At 44.2% G+C, this 23,858-nt stretch overlaps 1 protein-coding gene across 3 annotated transcripts in view; it reads right to left on the bottom strand.

The window, feature by feature from the left end:
• The window catches only part of STAG1 (stromal antigen 1), a 327,093-nt gene that overhangs the window by 93,765 nt on the left and 209,470 nt on the right, over window positions 1-23,858 (bottom strand). For all 3 annotated transcript variants that reach the window (XM_053310204.1, XM_053310205.1, XM_053310206.1), the window contains 3 exons: window positions 10,652-10,725; window positions 4,156-4,279; window positions 1,881-1,979 (listed from right to left, as the gene is read on the bottom strand). In XM_053310204.1, coding sequence (XP_053166179.1) covers window positions 1,881-1,979; window positions 4,156-4,279; window positions 10,652-10,725 — 297 coding nt within the window. The remainder of the gene's footprint in view (window positions 1-1,880; window positions 1,980-4,155; window positions 4,280-10,651; window positions 10,726-23,858) is intronic.

The following is a 23,858-nucleotide window of genomic DNA, read 5'->3' as shown; positions in this document are numbered from 1 at the left end:
AAATGCAATAAGTAAATAAATAAGGCACCAAGACCACCGCATAAACCTGGGACACCAGGGAGAGATTCGGATTCAGAACCACCCCCAGACTGCGCACCTGTTCCTTCAGGGGGAGCGTGACCTCATCCAGAATCGGCAAATTAAAATAGTCTCCCGAGTTCTGGCCCCGCACTATAAGTACCTCCGTCTTATCTGGATTCAGCCTCAGTTTGTTATCCCTCATCCAGCCCATTACTGCCTCCAGGAAGGCATTTAGGGAGATTATGCCTTCTACTGATGAGGTTGACATAGAGAAATAGATTTGGGTGTCATCAGCATATTTGTTACACCCTGCACCAAATCTCCTGATGATCTCTCCTAGCAGTTATATGTAGATGTTAAACAACATCAGAGACAATATGGAACTCTAAGGGATACCATAGGAAAGTTCAGATTTGGAAGAACAACAGTCTCCAAGGGACACCATCTGGAATCTGCCTGTGAGTCAGGAGCAGAACCACTGCAAAGAAGTGCCTCCCACCCCCAATCCCCTCAGATGTTCCAGAAGGATACTATGGTCAATAGTACTGAAAGCTGCCAAGAGATCCAAAAGGACCAACAGAGCCACACTCCCTCTGTCAATTCTCCATTGGAGATCATTTGTCAGGCCGACCAAGGCAGTCTCCACCCCATAGCCTGCTCGAAAGCCAGTTTGAAATGGGTCTAGATGATCAGTTTCCTCCAAGACCGCCTGGACATGCGAGGCCATCACCTTTAACAATCACCTTGCCTAGCCATGGGAAATAGGCCTGTAGTCGCTTAACTATATGGGATCCAAGTCAGGCTTCTTCAGAAGCAGACTAATGATTGCCTCCTTAAGACAAGGTGGCATCCTGTACAGGAATGCCCTGTACTTGTAAAGGAGAATCCTCACCTGATTCCCCTTTACAAGTATTGTCCCTGAACTGGCCCATGAGCCTGTTGTTAGAATTGAGGGTCAGTCCGATTCGAACCTGGACTGCCTGAACCAGGCCAGTTCGATGTTGAGCCTGGCTTGAATCAAGCTAGCTTGCAAATCCCGTAACAAACTGAGTTTTTCCAAACACTGTAGGAAACGGTTCATACACAACAGGAAAGAATATATACACAAAACATGTTGTGTAAGTAATAGTATAGTGCACACAAAAAATTAACAGCAAAGTCAGTCTTGCTTGCCCTTCCCCATCATGTACATTATACTAAGCAATAGGAAAACAAGGTTTCAGTCATAAAACTGTAGTTACATGATCAAAGATGAATGCTGTCAGGTACTTGTGTATTTTTCCATGAACAGGTGTGCATTCTCCTACTAGGAGAATGATATTCAGAAATGTCATATGAAGCTATCGCAGAGTATTCTGCTTACTTTCTAGAAAGTGATTGGACTCTATCGCCTATAGCATCCTGGAAACAGATGGAGAGGATTTAGTCTTTATGAATAAAAAAACCATGAAACCAGGGGATGTAAATGGCCACAACAAGCTATACCATGAATGCTAATTTCAGCAAATAGTTTATATCCTGTAAAAATATTTACATGTTATGGTGGCATGCTGTGGTAATTTTAATGTGCATGTGTAATTTAATAAAGAGGGTCAGTTGTTGTTGTTGTTGTTGTTATTATTATTGTTATTATTATTATATCCCACTCTTCCTCCAATGAACCCAGAGCGGTGTACTACATACGGTACTTGAGTTTCTCCTCACAACAACCCTGTGAAGTAGGTTAGGCTGAGAGAGAAGTGACTGGCCCAGAGTCACCCAGCTAGTATCATGGCTGAATGGGGATTTGAACTCGGGTCTCCCCGGATCTGGTCCAGCACTCTAACCACTACACCACTCTTAAAAAAAAAAAAACTTACCTTAAATCTATTTGTAAATAGCTCCAATTTGGGGAACAACTCTCTGTTGGTGTACAAACTCTGCAAAGCTTTCAAACACTTCAATCTCACTTCGCCTTGCTAAATAAAAATACATGAGAGTTGGAAATGAATAAAATATACAGCAAAATCAGGTACCAGTTATTTAGCAATTATTTTTATATAATATATTAGGGCATAGAATTAGTAAACATTTTTGATATTCAGAATGCAAATTGTTTCATTTATTTTCCACATTTATTAGATGTCTTTCCACCAAGTGGTCCAGGTAACATACAAGGCTAAAGTCACACTTAAAACCTTAAATTCCATTTAAGAACAAAACAAACTCTGTTAAAACTGGAATTGGGAGAGACAGGAGCAAAACCTAAGCTGGACACTCTTTAGAACACAGGAAGGTCTTCACCCACCACTGAAACACCAACTGACAAGAGATCTGGTGAGCCTCCCTGGGAAGACTATTCCACAATGTGGAGACTGTCAACAAAAATGAGCTGCTCCTGCAGCTCTCTGAAGAATGGCAACTGAAGCACGGTTTCATCCCCTGAGCATGGGAGATACATGAGAGAACATGCTCCCTACAGCATATGCTTAATGTATCACAAACTACTTTGAGTCAGGCACTTAAGTATCAGAAACAGAATTTAAATACCTATAAATCCTTTGAATTCACACAAAGAAAAACAGAAAATTGAAGAAATGGGAAGAAGAATCTATAACTGTTTCATCCACATTATTGGGAAGAAGAATCTGTAACTGCTTCATCCATATTATTGGCACATATATCTTAAAACTGGAAAATTTCCAATCCCATAAATGAAACCAAACATTTACATTGAACATTAGGAATGAGACAGGGCAGATGGGCATGCAGACTTTATGCTTATGAAACACACTCATGACATATGATATCAACCTAGTCTGGCTCACTTCTAGCTGTAAAAGTATAACAATGCTTCAAGTAATGTTGGATTAATGTAATATAGAAAAAAATCTAATAGAACAATCCTGGTGTTCAGAACAAGATAACCCCACTGCCCAATCTAGTTGCCAAAAAGGGGAGCAGTGTGAAGGAACCAGTGTTATGGGGCAGAAAGCTCTTTAAAAATGGAAGAATTTCCATTAACACATTTTTGCAGGAAAAAATTCCCACTAATATATTTTACTGCAGAAGATTCATTTCTATAATTTCCATCAAGTGAAAGAAAGATAAAAATATCAAGTAGTTGAAAATGAAAGCAAAATTAATTGCATAGCAATGGGTTAGTTGCTCAAGTTGTGTAGCCTAGAGTCAAAAACTCTTGTTAGCTGAAGGAATAATCTGATAAAAGTAGTCATAGGTAGAACCATCCTTTAATGACAGAAAATGCAACTCAAGTAATTCTTCTAAATCAGGTTTGCCTCAACCCAAACTGAAATGGAACCCGGCCCATGCAACTGAGAGGGGGGCACATTGACATCTTTCACAACATCCTGACAGTTTCCTGGAGTATCCCTTTATCGAATGTGTGTGTGTTCATCTGAATGGCAGCTCTACAATACTTCGAATACTAGTTTAAACTAGTATTTGGTAAAGATGTGCAAAATGTTTCAACATTGAAACATTTCAACTTTAAACAGGCTGTTTTGAGCTCGAAACAAAACACCCTTTAAATAAAGGGGCTGTTTTGAGCTCGAATCAAAACCACCCTATTTCAATGTGAAATGTTTCGACACTTCAAACACCATTTTGGAGGCCTGTTTCACCCTTGCTGATTTGTTTTCTGGCACTGGCTTGCAATCCTATGGGGGCATATGTAGACCAGTTGTTTGGATGGCCATTTCCCCTAAAGGAGTGTCCTGGGACATTGCAAAAGAAAAATAATGGACATGCACTTGATACATCTCCCTTTCAATTGTGTGGGCCAAGAAGGTATTTTCCAAACTGGCCAAGGATATACATTTTCATCATTACTGCATTTTTTCTTGTGACAATTTCAAATGAACAGCCTTCAAGTCCAGGAAGCTTTTCCCATATATGCCATTTTAAATAGCATTTTACAAGCGCCATTGTTCTTCAAGAGCAGAAGGAAACTAATGTGGGGTGTTAGAATCATATTTCACCTAAATGAATCAAACAGTTCTGGGGCAATTAAATTGTCAAGTCAAACACAGAAATATGAGAAAGCAGGAATTTGTTTTGAATCAAAAGTGAAAGTTAACATAGTAAAAGGGCCTGTTTCCCCAATAAATATATCCTATAGCATACAACACTTACTCTGTCATGAAGTGTCCAACCAACATACTTTAAATAACTATCATTCAGGAAGGCATCACTATACATTTTCATCCACACACCGATTTCTTCAATACAAACAGCTCTAATCTCAGCAATAGCATCACTGTGAAAAAAACGAGAAATAGTTTTGTCCCCATTTCATTTAATTTTAGTATACACCAAGTCAGCTGCCGACATTCTATGCAATTTTAATCACATTCTCTGTCACACTCTATAACCACCAAGAAATAGAATCCAGGATAAAACTAAACCAATAGTAGGAATAGTAGTTAGTGGCTGGGGTAAGATTAATTCCAAACCAGGCACACCCCTTTGCTTTCTTATAAATATGTGAGTATCTGCCATTCATTCCTAGAGGGAAACATAAGCTGCTGCACTTGTGGACAACTGCCCACCCATCCAACGGAGGTAGTTTGTCTGAAAACCGACATCCGGGGGCGGGGGGGGCGGGGCTGGGAGAGCAATAATCCTCACTATCTCTTCTGAAGACTCTCCTTCAGAGAAAAGGCAATATCTTTCAAACATTTCAGTCCCCAAAACCCAGGAGACAGGTTCAGGAGATGTGGGAAAAGAACACAGCTCTTGGGTTGAACTGGAAGCCTACTCTGGAAGGAGCAAAAGCAGCTTCAAAGGGTGAGCAAGCTTTTCTAATCAACAACATCTAGCCCTTTCCCCTCTTTAAACTAACAAGAGGAGGGGGGATTTTGAGGGGCTAGTTTGTCTTTAAGGGATAAATCCTAGTCTCTGTGTGTGCTATTTGCCAGGGCTTGCAAATCCCTGTGTTTCAGTTTGTCCCTGCCTGGAGGGGATGGAGGGCTGGGGGAGGCCCCACATTCCTTTGACCCACGTCCTGTGTGTCAGTTGGAAGCCAACTCTCTACATAAGAGGTGAAGGCCCGAGAGCATAGCAGATAGGGATAGCAAACAGGACATTGGAGTTTTGCAGGAGTTTAGCGGGAAGAATGTGGGGGAGCCTAGAACAAGCCTCTGTGTTCACAAGGAGCCTGGTGGAGAAGAGAAGGTAAGTACTAATCCCTCCCTTACATTCCTGAGAAAGGCTGTTTGGATAGTTTAATAGCTGACCATTACAGCTGAGACCTATCCTTCAAATAAACGATCTCTAAATACTGTAAACAGCCAACAAAACCACTATGAAGCTAGAAAGCAAGCAGGAGATGGGGCATTTTCCAGTGTATTGCACAGAGTGCCACATGTATGACTATTTGCTCCATGGGCAGAAGTCATGGATATGTGCTCGGTGCAAGGAGCTCTGGGCTCTCAGGGAGCAAATTCGTTTCCTCAAGACCAAGGTGGCAGGTCTGGAGAAGCTCAGAGAGACAGAGAGGTATGTGGATGAGACCTTCAGGGATGTGGTAGAGGCATCCCACTCCAGGGCTGATAGCTCCTCAGCTGTCAGGGAGAATGAAGGTCTTGGGTAAGGAGGACATCAGTCTGAGGAAGAGGGAAATGCTCCTTTAGAAAGGATCCCTTCCATGGTTGATGAGCCCATATCCTCTCGCACACAGGATATTCCTCCGGGGGGTGGGGGCCTCACTAGAGGTATAGAGAGATGGGTTTGTGACCCGTGTGTTGACCGCACAGTGACTTGCCTGCCTGGTGCGAAGGTTGCAGACATCACACAGTGTTTAGATAGGATTTTAGGCAGGGCTGGGGAGGAGAAAGCTGTCGTGGTACATGTGGGCACCAACGATATGGGGAAATGCAGTCAGGAGGTCCTGGAAGCCAAATTTAGGCTGACAGGTAGTGTATTGAAGTCCAGGACCCCCAAGGTAGCATTCTCAGAAATGCTACCTGTTCCACGCGCAGGTACAGTGAGACAGGCAGGGCTGAGGGGTTTCAATGCGTGGATGAGACGTTGGTGCCGAGAGGAGGGGTTTAGATTTGTTAGGCACTGGGATACATTTTGCAGCAAGCAAGGCCTGTACAAAAGGGATGGGCTGCACTTGAACCAAGATGGAACCAGACTGCTGGCGCTTAAAATAAAAAAGGTGCAGAGCAGCTTTTAAAATGATGCTTGGGGAATAGCCGACGGGAGCTGGGCAGTATCCGGTTCGGCAAATGCCATCCTTTAAAGTGTGAGGGTGCAAAGGATTCAGATAAAACAGAAGGGGACAGAGAAGAACCACATTAAGAGCAGACAGAAGGCTGTGCCAGCTGGTCAAAATTTCACAAGACAGACAGCATACACCAGGTGAAAGATTCAGCGTATAGGTGCTTATATGCCAATGCTAGAAGCCTCCAAGTCAAGATGGGTGAGCTGGAGTGCTTGGTTGCTAACACAGATATCGATATAGTGGGCATAGCAGAAACATGGTGGAACAGTGAGAACCAGTGGGACACTGTTCTCCCTGGATATAAACTCTATAGAAAGGACAGGGAGGGGCACCTTGGAGGTGGAGTAGCACTGTATGTTAAAGAAGGGATAGAATCTAACAAGGTAGAAAACCTAGGTGAACCAGAGTCCTCCATAGAAATACAAGGCCTGAAAGGAATTTGCTACTGGAGACGTGCTGTCAAAATGCTGACAGTGACTGGGAGTTGCAGGAGGAAATCAGGGAGGCTTCAGGGAGAGGCAAGGCAGTAATAATGGGTGACTTCAATTACCCACACATAGACTGGGTAAATTCACAGTCAGGTGATGACAAAGAGATCAAATTTCTAGATATGTTGAATGACAGTGCCCTGGAGGAGAGGTCTATCAACGGCTACTAGACGGAGGGCTGTGGACCACCTCAAGCCTCAAAGGCAGGATGCCTCTGAGTACCAGTTGCAGGGGAGTAACAGCAGGAGAGAGGGCATGCCCTCAAGTCCTGCCTGTGGTTTGCAGCGGCATCTGGTGGGCCACTGTGCGAAACAGGATGCTGGACTAGATGGGCCTTGGGCCTGATCCAGCAGGGCTATTCTTAGAACAGTTGGTCTTGGAACCAACCCGAGAGAAGGCAACCTTGGACTTAATCCCGAGTGGCACCCAGGACCTGGTGCGTCAGTGTCATTGATCCTTTAGGGAACAGTGACCATAGTATGATCAAATTCAGCATACATGTGAGGAGAGAATCACCAAAGAGGCAACTTCTCCCAAATGAGTATGGTGAAAAGAAGTATTGTGGCTTTACTCAAAACCATAATGCTAGAAGCCTAGTTAGATTGTATATCCAAAAGGAGAAAAGGTACCACTAAGTCCAGGAGGATGCCAGCATAGCTAACAGGTAATATCAAGGAAGCCATAAAAAGGAAGACTTCCTTCCGAAATTGGAAGGCCTGCCCAAATGAGGAGAACAGAAAGGAACACAAACTCTGGCAATATAAATGCAAGGTGACAATAAGAGAGGCAAAAAGAGAATTTGAGGAACATTTAGCCAAAAGCATCAAAGGCATCAAGGGCATTTAGCCAAAAGCATCAACAAAAACATCTTTAAATACATCAGATGCAGGAAACCTGCCAGGGAGGCAGTTGGACCATTAGACAATGAGGGAGTGAAAGGGATTATTAAGGAGGATATGGAGATTGCAGAGAAGCTAAATGAGTTCTTTGCGTCTGTCTTCATGGCAGAGGATACTGAGCATATACCTGTTCCTGAAACAGGCTTTTTAGGGATGGAGGCTAAAGAACTGAGTCAGATAGAAGTGACAAGAGATGATGTTCTAAACTGTCTGGAAAAACTGAGAACTAGCAAATCGCCAGGGCCAGACAGCATCCATCCAAGAGTCCTCAAAGAACTCAAATGTGAAATTGCCGACCTCCTTGCCAAAATGTATACCTTATCCCTGTAATCAGGCTCTGTACCGGAGAACTGGAAAGTAGCAAATGTAACACAGATTTTCAAAAAGGGATCCAGGGGCGATCCAGGAAATTACAAGCCAGTTAGCTTAACGTCCGTTCCAGGCAAATTGATGGAAAACATCCTCAAAGATACAATTGTAAAGCACATAGAAGAAAAGGCCCTGCTGGGAGAGAACCAGCATCGCTTCTGCAAAGGTAAATCTTGCCTCACCAACCTTTTGGAGTTCTTTGAGAGTGTCAACAAATGTGTGGATCAGGGTGATCCAGTTGATACAGTATACCTGGACTTCCAAAAAGCTTTCGACAAAGTTCCTCAGCAAAGACTCCTGAGAAAACCTAGCAGTCATGGGATAAGGGGACAAGTCCATATGTGGATTGCTAACTGGTTGAAGGATAGGAAACAGAGGATAGGTATAAAGGGAGAGAAGTAAGAAGTGGGGTCCCCCAGGGATCTGTACTGGGTCCGGTGCTTTTTAATTTATTCATAAATGATCTAGAAGTCAGGGTAAGCAGCGAGGTGGCCAAATTTGCAGAAGATACCAAACTCTTTCAGGTAGTGAAATCCAAAGTGGATTGTGAGGAGCTCCAAAAGGATCTCTCCAAACTAGGGGAGTGGGTGACAAATTGCAAATGTGGTTCAATGTTGGCAAGTGTAAAGCGATGCACATTGGGATGAAAAACCCTAATTTCAAGTATATGTTGTTGGGATCTGAGCTGTCAGTGACTGATCAAGAGAGGGATCTTGGGGTCATGGTGGACAGCTCGTTGAAAGTGTCAACTCAATGTGCAGCAGCTGTGAAAAAGGCCAATTCCATGCTAGCGATCATTAGGAAGGGGGTTGAAAATAAAACTGCTAATATTATAATGTCCTTATACAAAATAATGGTGCAGCCACACCTAGCGTACTGTGTACAATTCTGGTCACCACATCTAAAAAAGGATATTGTAGAACCGAAAAAGGAGCAGAAAAGGGCAAACAAGATGATCAGGGGCCTAGAGCACTTTTCTTATGAGGAAAGGCTACAACACCTGGGGCTATTTAGTTTAGAAAAAAGACGACAGCGGGGAGACATGATAGAGGTCTGTAAAATCATGCATGGTGTGGAGAAAGTGGATAGAGGAGAATTTTCTCCCTTTCACATAACACTAGAACCAGGGGTCATCCCATGAAATTGGTTGCCGGGAAATTTAGGACTGACAAACAGAAGTACTTTATCACACAACACATAATCAACTTGTAGAATTCTCTGCCACAAGATGTGGTGACAGCCAACAACCTGGATGGCTTTAAGAGGGGTAGGATAACTTCATGGAGGAGAGATGTATCAATGGCTACTAGTTGGAGGGCTATAGGCCACCTCCAGCCTCAAAGAAAGGATGCCTCTGAGTACCAGTTGCAGGGGAGTAACAGCAGGAGAGAGGGCACACCCTCAACTCCTGCCTATGGCTTCCAGTGGCATCTGGTGGGCCTCTGTGTGAAACAGGATGCTGGACTGGATGGGCTCTGGGCCTGATACAGCAGGGCTGTTCTTATGTTCTTATATGCTTTTCAGGCCATGGAGTCGATTTTTTGTTTGGGGAAACAGACAGGGAAGAGATTTTGTAGAGCCAATTTTCTTGTCTTTCCATTGTTTCTCACTTCTGCCTGTCATACTTTTCATAAACAATTTACTAGAATTATTGTGACTTGATTGATAGATCCAAACCATTTTGTTTTGTTATTGTACACATTACACTCTAAGAATGCCATGATCACCAATTTTCAAGTGTGCAAGTTGATAAGACATCATCTAAACCAAGTACAATTAAGTCAGGACCAACACTAGCATCTGATTTCCAATTTCACACCAATTTTGTAGTTGCCGCAAGAGCAGAATAAGAGCTAAGCATCTTATAATTAACTCTATAACTAATGAATATTAATGAATATTACTACATCAGCAATAGGGATCAATTATCAGATCACCAAATGCAGCTGTTTTACTCTGATCAAGCATTTCATGAAGTCAGTAGATTTAACACACCCAAGTTCTAGCATCTTCCCCATTGAAATAAAAAGTTATATCATCCATAGACCCTTTTAGATATCTATCCCTCTGTACAAAGAGGTCAAAATCCAAGCTTCCTATCTTTCTTTCCTTAACCCTTAGCCAACAACTTGATTCAAATTAATTTCTTTACAGAGTGAATGTCTCAATCAAATTCCTTCTGCTAAACATGCCCATGTTTTCCAATTTGTTTTTATTACCCATGATTAGGTAATAAACAATAACATATTCAAAATACGTTAGTATCTTGACAGTTCCCAACTATCTAGTCTGTGAATACCACTCGGGCAGTTTGTGACTATCTGCATGTCCCCCGCCCCCCTCAAAATGCATATTTATAATACTAAAAAGACAGATTTTTCAGAGGGCACCTTGCCTGTTTGTGATCTTGAGTATTTTCTTTGTTCGTTTTTGCTCAAAAAGGCCACTAGAACTGTACACTACACACTAAAGAAACTATGGAGCTATAACACAAACTGTTGAACTTGGCAGTTAATGAGACAAGACTAGTGTCTAGATAATATGTTCTGATTTTTGGAGCTTTCCCCCCACTTATACATATATTTTACATAATGAGGTGAGACATTATCCTCTGACCATTAGCCCAGTCATTTTCCTTCACTTACCGATATCTATGGACAAATATACCCTTGAAAATGGAATTCATCATATTTTCAATCTCATCTTGATTTTCTTGTAGCTGTAATAAAAGTTAAGGATATTTTATATGAAAAATCCCCACATATTGTACTCCTGCTTTCCAGCAGATATAATTTGTAGTTATTTTCTTGTTACATACTTTTATAAGATTATATTTTCACAGAACACATTTTACTTTTGACATCGTAAGATAAACTCTGATTGACTCCCATACATTCATTTCATACAAGAAAATAGTGTTGGTATGTCTGGATGCTATCTAATCTAATTAAGGCCAAACAGGCTACAAATGCATTTCTCTGTTCCCCATGGTGACCAAACATCTATATTATTAATTCTCCAAGATGGGCCATGCGTGGGGACTTGGTAGAAAGAAGGCGATTGGCTGACAGAGTTTGCAAGCAGAAGCACCTGATTGGGCAGTGGGGATTCCATATGCAGATAGGGAGAAGGAGCCTGCGAAAGCAGAAGCACCATGGTGATTGGGCAGTGGGGATTCCATATGCAGATAAGGAGGAGGGGCCTGTGATGGTTAAGGTCAGTTGGAATGCAACTGTTACTTGTCCGAAGATGTTCTTGATTGTAGAGGAGAGGAATCTCTCTATATAAAAGGATAGCAGGCAGGGCTCTGCAAAAAGACTGGTTGTGAGGGAGGAAAGAGCCCCTTCAGGAGAAGGAAGATGCTGTTGTGTGAATTAAATAACTCAGGGAGGAAGGAAGAGAGAGAAAAAACATGAAGGGAGAAGGAAGAAAGAGTGGGGAAGAGCAAGTGGAGGAGAGAGAAAGAGAAAAAGAAGGGAGGGGGAAGAGAGACAGAAGGAAGGGCAAGGGACGGGCCTAAGCTTGTCAGCAGCCTGAGGGGAATGAGCGGCCATGGCAGCACTAGCAGCAAGGAAGGGCCCATTCAACCACTGCTGCTGTTTGGGGCTACCGAGGCCATTGTCAGAGGCTGCAGCTTAGCCAATAGGCGGCAGCAATGCAGCAGCCACAACCAAGAAGGGTGAGGGCGGTGGAAGCAACCGGATGGAAAGGGAGCATGAGTGCAGCTCAGGTGAGGCTGGGGAGATCTCTGAGGTGAGGGGAACAATCAAGTACAAACGCGCAGATGCTCTAGAGCGTGCAAGAGTTCCAGCATTGAAACTGAGAGAAATAATGGCGGTAGCCAGAATGCAGAGGTGGAGGGCCGGCAGGTGAAGCCTCTCCGGCCAGAAGAGGTGGGTGGATGGTGGGCGAAGCCCCACCGGCTAGAAAGAGGAGGCAGTGGCGGGGAGATATAATGGCGGCGGCGAGGAGGTGGGCAGATGGCAGGCAAAGGCCTACCAGCCGGGAGGAGGAGGTGGGAAGAGGTGACGGGATGGCCTGCGGGGGGGAGAGCAAACGAGCGGGCCGTGGGGGGGGGGAGAGCTTCCCTTCCAGCCTTCACAGATGGCCCTCAGTGCACTCTTACGCCCTGGATCGGCTGTCCTCCTCGCGAGGAGACTAGGCAGCAACGGATGCCATTACTCAATGTCTCTTCTTTCTTTCTTTGCCTTCTCCTCGACCTCCCTCCCTCCTTGGCAGCAGCTGCCCTTCCATCAACTCTCTCTCTTGCTGGAACTCTCACGAGAGCTGCCACACATGGGATTAGCCACGGGTATGTCTTAGATAATTATATAGATAGATAGATATAGATTCATTTTTTAGTCTGTATTAGAAAGTGATCACCACAATCAAGGCTGGGTACGTGCAGGAGATTTCAGGAGGAGGTTTGTGTGCATTCCATCTGCCTGCCTCCCCTATGTTCCCTGTTTGGGATGGTCAGGCCACTCCTAGGCTCTGCCAGGGGTTCCTCTCTCCACCCCCTGGCTGGTTGCTTGTTCTTCCTAATTGCTCTGACACTGAGCAGCTGGTCACCTCAGCCCACTGCTGTGTGAGACAGCGCTGATTGGGCTTTTCCAACTCTGTGACTTTTAAATGAAGGAAGCCTCTGCTGGCCTTCGGGGGTGGGGCCAATGCATTGTTTTAGACTCCTGGTAAGGACCCTCCTGTTTTATTGTGATTAGCTGAACCAGGTGTAGGTATGTGTCTTGGGTCACCCAGAGATAGAGAGACATTTCTAGAGGTGGTGGGGAATCGACCAAGACTTGCTGCTTACAGATCAGCAGGTAATAATAGGGGAAGGGGATTTAGTAACTTAATGTTGGTTTCCCCCTCAATCAGGCCTACTATCTCTTTGACTTTGGGGGGCAGTGCCTACAACCCATAAAACCTCACCTTATTGCTTTGTAATGCCAGGTCGGTTCAAAATAAGCCTGAGATCATCCATGATTTGATCTTGGATGAAGATGTCGACCTAGTGTGCATTAAGGAGACCTGGTCGGAAGAAGCTAGTAGCCTCGTTTGGTCCCAACTTCTTGCAACCCCACCCAGAACAAGAAGATCTATTGCATCCCTCAAAGTATGACACCTTACCATGAGTACCTCTGTCTTGCTTGGATTCAGCATCAATTTATTATCCTTCATCCAGTCTATTACTGCCTGTAGGCAGACATTTAGGGCGTTTATGCTACTTGATATTACGTTGATGTCATGGAGAAATAGATTTGGGTGTCATTGGCATATTGATAACACCCTGCTCCAAATCTCCTTATGATCTCACCCAGTGGTTTCATGTAGATGTTAAAAATCATCAGAGATAGGATGGAGCCCTGAGGGACATCATATAATAGCTCTCGTTTCAAAGAGCAACTATCTCCAAGCGACACTATCTGGAATCTACCGGAGGAATAGCAACGGAACCATTGCAAAACAGTACCACTTATTCCCAAATTCCCCAGACGATCCAGAAGGATACCATGGTCGATAGTATTGAAAGCTGCAGAAAGGTCCAAAAGAACCAACAGTCACACTCCCTCTGTCCATTTCCTGGTAGAGATCATCATGAGGCTGACTGAGGCTGTCTCCACCCCACAGCCTGCTCTAAAGCCAGTTTGAAATGGATCTAGACAATCAGTAACTTCCAAAACTGCCTTGAGTTGATCAGCCACCACCCACTCGATTATCTTGCCCACCCAAGGGAGGTTGGAGACTGGCCTATAAATATCCATCACTGAGGGCTCTAGAGCAGGCTTCTTAAGCTAATGTCTCACAATTGCTTCCTTTCAGGTTCTGAGGGTGGATGGATCTACACACCGAGGACTGAGATCTGAAAGGACAGCCAGAAAGGGTAACAGCTATTAAATTTCTGGTCTCTCTTCCCCTGTAATGGCCTGCTGATCTGCCGATGCTAAAAAAAAACAGGTTGCTCACCTGTAACCTATGATCTGGAATGGATCCGTTGACATTCGTAAGTATGGGATTATGCTCCTGCACAGGAACCACGCGGTAGCAGTGCCGCAGCTTGTCGAAGTGTCTAAGCCCTACCTCCACGTCTACAGTGTGCTATTTAAAGGCAGACTGGGCACCATGTTCCTCAGTTCCTGGATGATGGCCATGAAGGACAATCATCCGGATAACCAGGTGAGTTCATCAGCATCGGTGGAGAATGACATGCACACTGGAGCACACATAGCAGAGCACTACTGCAGAGGGGTGGTCCAGGAGAGTATTGTGGATATCGACGGATCTCTTCCAGATCATAAGTTACAGCTGAGCAACCTGTTTATCTGGATTGAGATCTGTCAAGCTCTATAAGTATGGGTGTTTGGCAAGCTCTCCCAGGATGAGGGTGCAGTAGTGATTATTGTAACACTCATTTCAGAACGCTTCTCCTGAAGCTCACCTTATCAGCAGAGCGCACAACTATGGTGTAATGCTTAATAAAGGGTAACTCTGTGGAACATGTAGCTGCCTTGCAGATGTCGGTGAAAGTTATCCCTGAGAGGTCTGCAGCCAATGAAGCGTAGGCCCAAGTGGAGTGGGCCTTGATTGCCTCTGGTGGATCCTTGTTTTGTAACTTGTAGGTGAGCAAGATGAGCTCGACCAGCCAGTTTGACAGTCTTTGTCTGGATATGCTGGAGCCCTTGGCAGGGCGCTTGTAGGCTATGAGTAAACCTTTAGAGGACCTGAAGTCCTTTGTACGTGGTAGGTAGAACAGCAGTGCCCTATGCACATTCAGAGAGTGCACTGTACGTTCTAGAGTAGATGGGTCCCTGACAAACGTTGGAAACACAATGTCCTGATTAAGGTGGAAGGTGGACATTATTTTGGGCAAAAGGTCGGGGTCTAAACACATTAGTACTTTGTCAGAATAAATTCTTGTATAGGGAGAATATACCCTTAAGGCTGTTAGCTTACTTACACATTTTGCAGTGGTAACGGAAAGTAAGAATGCCATTTTTAAAGTCACAAGTTTGATGGAAATAGTAGCCATCAGTTCAAATTGATCTTGAGTCAATGATGAGAGTACCAAGGAGATGCTCCATGGTTCTACTGGAATACGAATGGGCGGGTACACATTCGTAAGTCCCTTTAAGAAGGCTTTACTATCAGGGTGAGAGAAAAGAGTCTTGCCATCACATCCCGGGTGTTTAGATGAGAGTGCGGCCAAGTGGACTTTCATGCCAGGGACACATTAGCCAAACCTTGTGTCTTCAACGTAGTTAGAGGAGTATATCTTTAATAGTAGTTTGCTTTGGTAGAAAACCATGTGTTTTGACACAGGTCTTGAATCGTAGCTATTTTCCAAAGTAAATACATCTAGTAGGAACGTAACGGGGGGGGGGGTGCAAAGCCATTCGATCTGCCTTGCCGGGACTTAGGAACTTGGCTCTCTGCCTCCTGTGAAGATTCCAGCCCAGATGGGGAACAGCCTGCTTGTCTGCTGCCAAGTTCGAGGTGGCTTGTTGCCAGCGTCCCAGACAGGTGGTTGAACTGAACCACCTGTCGTTTGTTCTGGGAGCTGCTCATGGGAGGAGCGGGTTTTGGGGCTTGCAGGCTTAAAAACAAATGGCGTAGCCATCGGAGTGGCCATCAGGGCGCCTGTAGGTGGCTGCTGAAGCCAGCCGCAAAAGGGGGCAGGCCTTGGGGGCTGGGCCTTGGAGGGTGGGACTGAGGGCTGGGAGGTTGGGTTGTGCCAGGCCTTTCTGCAGGTACACACATTGACAAATTTGTTGGTACCCTTACAGCTCATTGAAAAAGTGTTTTATGCCTCCTGAAAAATGATTAAATGAAAAGCAATTGTCCCATGTATACCTGCATGCCTTTGATATGTCACTGAGTAAAGCAAAGCAAGTATGAAAAGAGCTAAAGTATTGCTTATTCTACAAAGATATTCTAAAGTAACCTGGACGCATTTGTTGATACCCCTAGACTAGAAAAGATAATAAATAATTGGTTTAGAGTGATTTTTCAAATTAGCTGTTTTCTTTCATTAGTATCACACATGTCTCCAATCGTGCAGTCATTCAGCCCATTGAAATGGAGAAAAGAAGTCACTTTGCTGTTTGGTGTCATTGTGTGTCCCACAATGAACATGGACCAGAGAAAGCAAAGGAGAGAGTTGTCTGAGGAGATCAGAAAGAAAATTACAGACAACCATGTTAAAGGCAAAGACTGTAAGACCATCTCCAAGCAGTTTGATGTTCCTGTGACAACAGTTGCAAATATGATTAAGAAGTTCAAGGTCCATGGGACTGTAGCCAACCGCCCTGGATGCGGCCGCAAGAGGAAAATTGATCCCAGAATGGGCAGAGGGATAGTGAGAATGGTAGATAAAAAGTTTAGGACAACTTCCAAAGAGATACAAGCTCCAAGGTCAAGGTCCATCAGTGTCTGACAGCACCATCGGTCGCTTTTTGAGTGACAATGGGCTCAGTGGAAGAAGACCCAGGAGGACTCCACTGTTGAAAGAAAAACATTAAAAAGCCAGACTGGAATTTACTAAAATTCATATTGACAAGCCACAATGCTTCTGGGAGAAAGTCCTTTGGACAGATGAGAGAAAACTGGAGCTTTTTGGCAAGTCACATCAGCTCTATGTCCGCACAAGAAAAAATGAAGCTTTCAAAGAAAAGAACACCATATCTACTGTGAAACATGGAAGAGTCTGGATTATGTTTTGGGGCTGCTTTGCTGCGTCTGGCATGGGGTGCCTTGAGTCTGTGCAGGGAACTATGAAATCTCAAGACTATCAAGACATTCTGGAGCGAAACGTAATACCCAGTGCCAGAAAGTTCTGTCTCAGTCGCAGGTCATGGATCCTCCAGTAGGATAATGACCCAAAACACACAGCTAAAAGCACCCAAGAATGGCTAAGGACAAAACATTTGACTCTTCTGTAGTGGCCTTCTATGAGCCCTGATTTGAATCCTATTGAACATCTATGGAAAGAACTGAAACATGCAATCTGGAGAAGGCACCCTTCAAACCTGACACAGCAGGAGCAGTTTGCTCAGGAAGAGTGGGCCAAACTACCTGTTGACAGGTGCAAAAGTCTCATTGAGAGCTACAGGAATCGCTTGTTTGCAATGATTGCCTCTAAAGGTTGTGCAACAAAATATTAGGTTAAGGGTCCCATGATTTTTGTCCATGCCATTGTCATTTGTGTTGTTATTTGAAATATTCTGTTGCATCAAAACTCTAAAGCAAAGTCTGATTTTTGTTAAATGAGGAATAAACAATGATGGGTGCCAATTACTTTTGTCAGTTTAAAGTTATTTCAGAGACAATTGTGGGTTCTTCTTTTTTTGTGGAGGGATACCAACACATTTATCCATGTGTGTATGTGTTTGGGCTTTCTTGAGTGTGATGGTGCTGGGAGTGCACCCGGTAGTTCTGGGGCCGCTATTACTATAGTGGTGGGGAATAGAAGAATTGGTGCTGGCAGAGCAGCTGGCTGTTACAAGGGAAGGGAAATCAGTAATTTAGCAATTTTTTCCACTTCCAACTGCTTTGTCAACTCTCAGGCCTTGGGGAGCAGCTCCAATTACCCAGAGTCTGGCCTTGCTCCTCTGCAATGCCAGGTCAGTTCAGAATAAGACCGAAATTGTCCATGATTTGAGAGTGGATGAGGGAGCTGACCTGGCATGTATAACTGAGACCTGGTTGGGGGAGGCGAGTGGTCCAGTGTGAGCTCAGCTTCTTCCTCCAGGTTATTCTGTTGTGGAGCGGGCTAGGTGAAGTGGATGGTGGGGTGGGGTGGAGTGGCTGTGGTCCATAAGAATACCATCTCTCTTACCAGGGCCCCTGTAAGACAGATGGTTTATACTGAGTGCATATTTTTGAGGCTGGGAACTAAGGACAGATTGGAGATTCTGTTGGTGTTCCGTCCACTCCACAGCCCAACTGACTCCCTAACTGAGCTGGTTGTGTAGTTGGTGTTGGAGTCTCCTAGACTTTTGGTGCTGGGAGACTTCAACATCCACTTTGGGGCTGGCTTGTCTGGTGTGGCTCAGGTGTTCATAGCAGCTATGACAACTATGGGCCTATCCCAATTAGTATCTGATCCATCTCATGTTGGCCACAAGAGTTGCCATGCACTCGATTTGGTCTTTTGTTCCAATCAGGGGGGCATTCCATGTGTGGGGGGTCTGGTGGTTTCTCCTTGTCATGGATGGACCACTACCTGGTTAAGGTTGGTTTCACAGCCACAATCCACCCCTGTAGGGGTGGTGGACCTATTAGGATGGTCCGTCTGAAAAGGCTGCTGGACCCAGAAGGATTTCAAAAGGCCTTGGAGGATTTTGATGTTGGTGCAGCCGGTGATTCTGTTGTTGCCCTGGTGGGAATCTGGAACAGGGAACTCATCAGGGCTGCAGACATGCTTCAAAACCTTCAAAACCCTTCCAACCTGCTTCAAAAATGGCCCCTTGGTATACTGAGGAGTTGCGGGAGCTGAAGCGGTTTTGTAGGCGACTGGAACACAAGTGGAGGAGAACTCGGTTCGAATCTGACAGGAAGTGGCAAGTGACCCATTTGAAAACTTATGTGGTGGTGGTGCGAGCAGCGAAAAAGAGATTTTGGTCTGTGCACATTGTGGCTGCAGGTTCATGCTCAGAAGAGCTATCCTGGGTTGTGAGAAGTTTAGTTTCTGCTCCTACTTCCAATCAGTCCCCAGGGTTGTTCTGCTGTGACGCTTTTAATGGGTTCTTTGCAAACAAGATCTCCTGTATTCGGGCTGACTTGGACTCCACTATTTCTGCAAGCTCTATGGAGGAGGTGTCCAGCAATCCTTCTTGTAGTACCGTGTTTCCCCGAAAATAAGACAGTGTCTTATATTAATTTTAGCCCCCAAAAATACACTAGGGCAATTAGCGGTACATCAGAAATTACTGCTAGGTCTTACTTTCGGGGTAGGTCTTACTTTTGGGGAAACAGGGGATCAGTTTCAATCTGTGACTCCTGAGGATGTGGACAAGCTGCTTGGGGTGGGGTGGACTACCACTTGTTCTCTGGATCCTTGTCCAACTTGGCTGCTTCTATCTAGCAGGGAGATTGTTGGAGGTGGCCTACTTAATATCATAAATGCATCGCTGAGGGAGGACAGGGTGCCTCCTTGTCTGAAGACCGCTCCTTAAGATGACTTCCCTGGACCCCTTAGTGATGGATAGTTACTGGCCAATCTCTAATCTCCCTTGGTTGGGCAAGGTGATTGAGACAGTGGTGGCCGACCAGCTGCAGGCAGTTTTACGGGAAACTGATTATCTAGACCCATTTCAAACTGGCTTTAGAGCTGGCTATGGGGTGGCCTTGGTCAGCCTGATGAATGACCTTTACCAGGGACCCGACAGAGAGAGTGAGACTCTGCTGGTTCTTCTGGATCTCTTGGTGGCTGCTCCTGGGCTATGGAATGCACTCCCGGTAGAAATCCGTAATTTGAGTTCATTATTTTCTTTCAGGAGAGCCCTTAAAACCTATCTGTTTGGCCTGGACTTCCAGGGTTTTTAAATTGTTGTAAACTGTTTTAAATTGTTTTAAATGTTTACCCTGGTTTTCCAGGGTTTTTAACTGTTTGAAAGTTTATTTGGTTTTATTCTGCTTTTAAATAAATAAATAAATAAATAAATAAATAAATGTGGGGCTTTCTCTGGTTAAGCAAGATATTCTTTAGGATCTGATTCACCATGCTGTCAGACAGAGTGTGAGTATGTCTGAGTGAAGGACGTGTCTGTTGTTCTGGGACAGGAGTCTAGTTCTTGAGGCAGATGATGGTAACGGTTCTCCGATAGTTTAAGTAGCTGTGGAAACCATGGTTGCCTGGGCCACCATGGAGTCACCAGGATTCAGGATGCAGGAGCGGCCAAGAGATGTGCTACTATTCAACTTATCAAGCGATGTGGAAGAAACATGTACAGTGTCTCTTGAGTCCAATCCAGCTGGAAAGCGTCCCCCAGAGACTGCCGGTTATGTCCTGCCCTTGAACAGAAGCGGGCACACTTCGTGTTTATTGAAGGTGCAAACAGGACTATGGATGGGCTCATCCAGCAGTCAAAGAGAGGAGCAATGCATTCTGTTTTGAGCTCCCATTCATGTTGTTAGTGTTGTGCAAACATGCGGCTGAGGTCATCCTCTAGGACATTGTCCAGGCCCTTGATATGGATAGCTATTGGGAATAATTGATGCCGGATGCACTAGTGCCACAGTTGTACGTTCAGGGCACATAGGGTTCGAGACACAGTTCCCCCTGGCAATTGATGTATGCCTGGGCTGTGGCTAACTGAACTTGGACGACCTTGCCCTGTAGCAGTGGCACGAAGGTGTTCATCGCTTGGAAGACGGCTAGCAACTCCAGGAAGCTGATATGTAATTGGGCTCGTTGTGGGGTGCACTTGCCTTGTGCTTGATGGTTCTCACAAAGGGTGCCCCAATCCAGCAGTGATGCATCTGTTGTCAGCCAGATTGATGGAGATGCAGTCTGGAAAGGAACCCCTTCTGGGAGATTCTGGTTGTCTGACCACCACGATAATGAGCATAGTATTTGTGGTGGTATTTCTAGACCTTATCATTGACTGTCTCGGCTGGTATGGAAAACCGATTGAAACCATAGTTGTAGCTTCCTTATTTTCAGCCGTGCATGATGTATCACTGCGTTGCAGGACGCCATAAGGCTGAGCAGTCGCTGTATCAGTTGAGCTGACTGTGTAGGATGCTGTTGGAATACCTGCACCGGATCCCTGATGCAGCGTGGTGTAGTGGTTAGAGTGCTGGACTAGGACTGGGGAGACCCAAGTTCAAATCCCCATTGAGCCATGAAACTAGCTGGGTGACTCTGGGCCAGTCACTTCTCTCTCAGCCTAACCTACTTCACAGGGTTGTTGTGAAAGAGAAATTCAAGTACCGTATATACTCAAGTATAAGCCGAATTTTTCAACACCCAAAATGTGCTGAAAAAATCAGCCTCGGCTTATACTCGAGTCATCTATCTGCCCGTGCTAAAATGTCCCCCTGTAATAAAGTACATACTGGTCACAATGGGCTCCGTTCGTCCCGCTGCTCCAGTACTACTCACCAGTAGCTGCTGCATTTCCCACCTTAGGCTTATACTCGAGTCAATCAGTTTTTTTGTTTCTTAGGTCAAATTAGGTACCTCGGCTTATATTCGGATCGGCTTATACTCGAGTATATACGGTAAGTAGTACACCGCTCTGGGATCCTCTGGGAGCGGGATATAAATGTAATAATAATAATAATAATAATAATAATAATAATAATAATAATAATAATAATAATGATAAGTGAGGCACACCCAGTGAGGCACTACCAGCCCCAGTGAGGCACTACCTTGGCGTGGTTGTGTGGCTTGCGTGCTCTGAGGAAGGTGAGAGCTATGCCAGAGGTCCAACCATATGGGAAAGGTCTCACCAGAGGAGCCAGACAAAGAGTGCCTCTCCCATCAACAATATGGTGAGACGTGACTTTAATAAATCTATACCGGATCAGTCGTCGCCCGGGTCAACAAGGACTGCGCCAGGTGCTGGAGTCTCTGGACATCTGGTGGCAAGTGGGCAACAGGGCTCAGGATCTTCAGCTGAGCAACCAGGGCTGAAGACAGCAAAGTTACTGGAAGAAACGTTGCTTAACTGAAATCCAACTAGAAGAGGTTATTTTAAAAGAATGTACCAAATTTGGAAAGAGAAGCATCCAGACACAGAAATAACAGAACAAAGGCTAGCAGACCAGAGAAGATTCATAATAAGAAATAAAGTATTCACAGAAGTTGAGCTGGAAAAACTGCAAAGAGCAATACAGGCTCAAGATATGGAAGAATAATTACCACCAACTGAAGCAGTTGCTCAGGTGCAGGTGGAGGAGGTGTTGGAAATAGAGGATACCACTGTTGCTGAACTGTTTCAAAATCAAAACCAGGCAACTGACCCTTTGCCTTCACCTCAAAAACCCGAATGCCATTTAACAGAAAAGCAACAAGAACTAAAGCAAAAAATAACTGAGCACATGAACCAAACAACCACCAGGGTTCGACTTCCAGCTCTAAAAACAGTTGCCAAAAAACAACTTGCTCAGGTATTAAAAGATGTCAATGCTGCACTTGCAGAAATAACAACCAATAATCTGCAAGAAACAAACCAACTAAAGTACAGTGCAGCAACAACACCACCACAAGAGCTCGGATATAAGATCAATGGACCTGTAAAAAAAGAAAGTTTTTCCACCTAAATGGGAGATTAGATTAGAAAATAAAATCTCCAGGCTTAGGTCAGATGCTAGTAAATTGAAAAATATGAAAGACAAGAAGCTGAAGAATGAAAACACCAAACAGTATCTGATCCAAAAATACCACCTAGATTCAAGGAAAATTAGAGAAGTCCTGGAAATAATAAAGCAGCAAATAACAGCAGTGTCAAAGAACATTAGCAGATATGAAGCCAGAACTACACAACACAGGCAGAATCTCCAATTCCAGTCAAATCAGAGACGTTTTTACCAAAGCATAGAAGGAGAAACTGAAGAAACATAGAAACACCAAATAAAGAAGAAACAGTGCAATTCTGGGGGAAATTATGGGACAATCCAATAGATTATAATAAAAAAGCAGGCTGGATGAAAGAGGTCAAAAAATGTAACCAACAAATGCAAGATCTAATAATAACACCAGAATTAATAAGTGAAAGAGCAAAGAAAATTAAAAATTGGACTGTTCCAGGCGACGATGAACTGCATGGCTTTTGGCTTAAACACCTAACAAGCCTTCATAAACAACTATCAAAACAGTTCAATCACATTTTGCAAGGAGGTGATATTGAACAATGGCTAACAACTGGGAAAACTCATCTCATCATGGAAGACCCAGCAAAAGGTGCACTTCCAAGTAATTATAGACCGATAACCTGCCTGCCAACCATGTTCAAATTATTAACTGGAATAATAGCAGATGAAGTGATGCAACACTTATTAACTAACAAACAGCTTCCAGTTGAACAGAAAGGAAATTGCCCGAACACCAGAGGCACAAAAGATCAGCTGCTGATTGACAAAATGATTTTAGAAAATTGCAAGAGAAGAAAACCCAATCTAAGTGTTGCATGGATTGACTACAAGAAAGCCGTCGATTCATTGCCTCACACATGGATACTAAAATGTTTAGAAACAACTAGTGTCAGCAAAAACATTCAGATATTTATAAAAATAGCAATGAGCATGTGGAGTACACAGTTAACAATCAATGGCGAGACACTTGGAGAAGTTAGCATTAGAAGAGGCATTTTCCAAGGGGACTCACTATCCCCTCTGTTGTTTGTAATCGCCATGACCCCACTTTCACAAATACTAAACAAAACAGGCCTCGGATACCAAACATCTAAAACATCAAGTAAAATCAACCATCTGCTGTACATGGACGATCTGAAGTTGTATGGAAAGTCCCAGTAAGAAATCGAATCACTGCTAAACACTGTCCGTATATTCAGTAGCGATATAGCAATGGAGTTTGGACTAGACAAGTGTGCTGCATTAATAATGAACAGAGGGAAAATAAGAAAAACAGAAGGAATAGAACTGCCCAATGGAAGCAAGATCAAGAACCTGGAAGAGAAAGAACATTACAAATACTTGGGCATTCTCCAGGCTGATAACATCGCACACACTGAAGTGAAAAGAAAAATTGGAAGTGAATACATCAGGAGAGTTAGAAAAATCCTCAAGTCCAAACTCAATGGTGGGAACACCATACAAGCCATAAACACCTGGGCTATACCTGTTATCAGATACACTGCAGGAATAATAGACTGGACCCAGGCA

The sequence above is a fragment of the Hemicordylus capensis genome, chromosome 3, assembly GCF_027244095.1.
Source record: "Hemicordylus capensis ecotype Gifberg chromosome 3, rHemCap1.1.pri, whole genome shotgun sequence".
Classification (NCBI taxonomy): domain Eukaryota; kingdom Metazoa; phylum Chordata; class Lepidosauria; order Squamata; family Cordylidae; genus Hemicordylus; species Hemicordylus capensis.
Note: the sequence above shows the minus strand (reverse complement) of the source record. Positions and strands in the feature narration are given on the sequence as shown.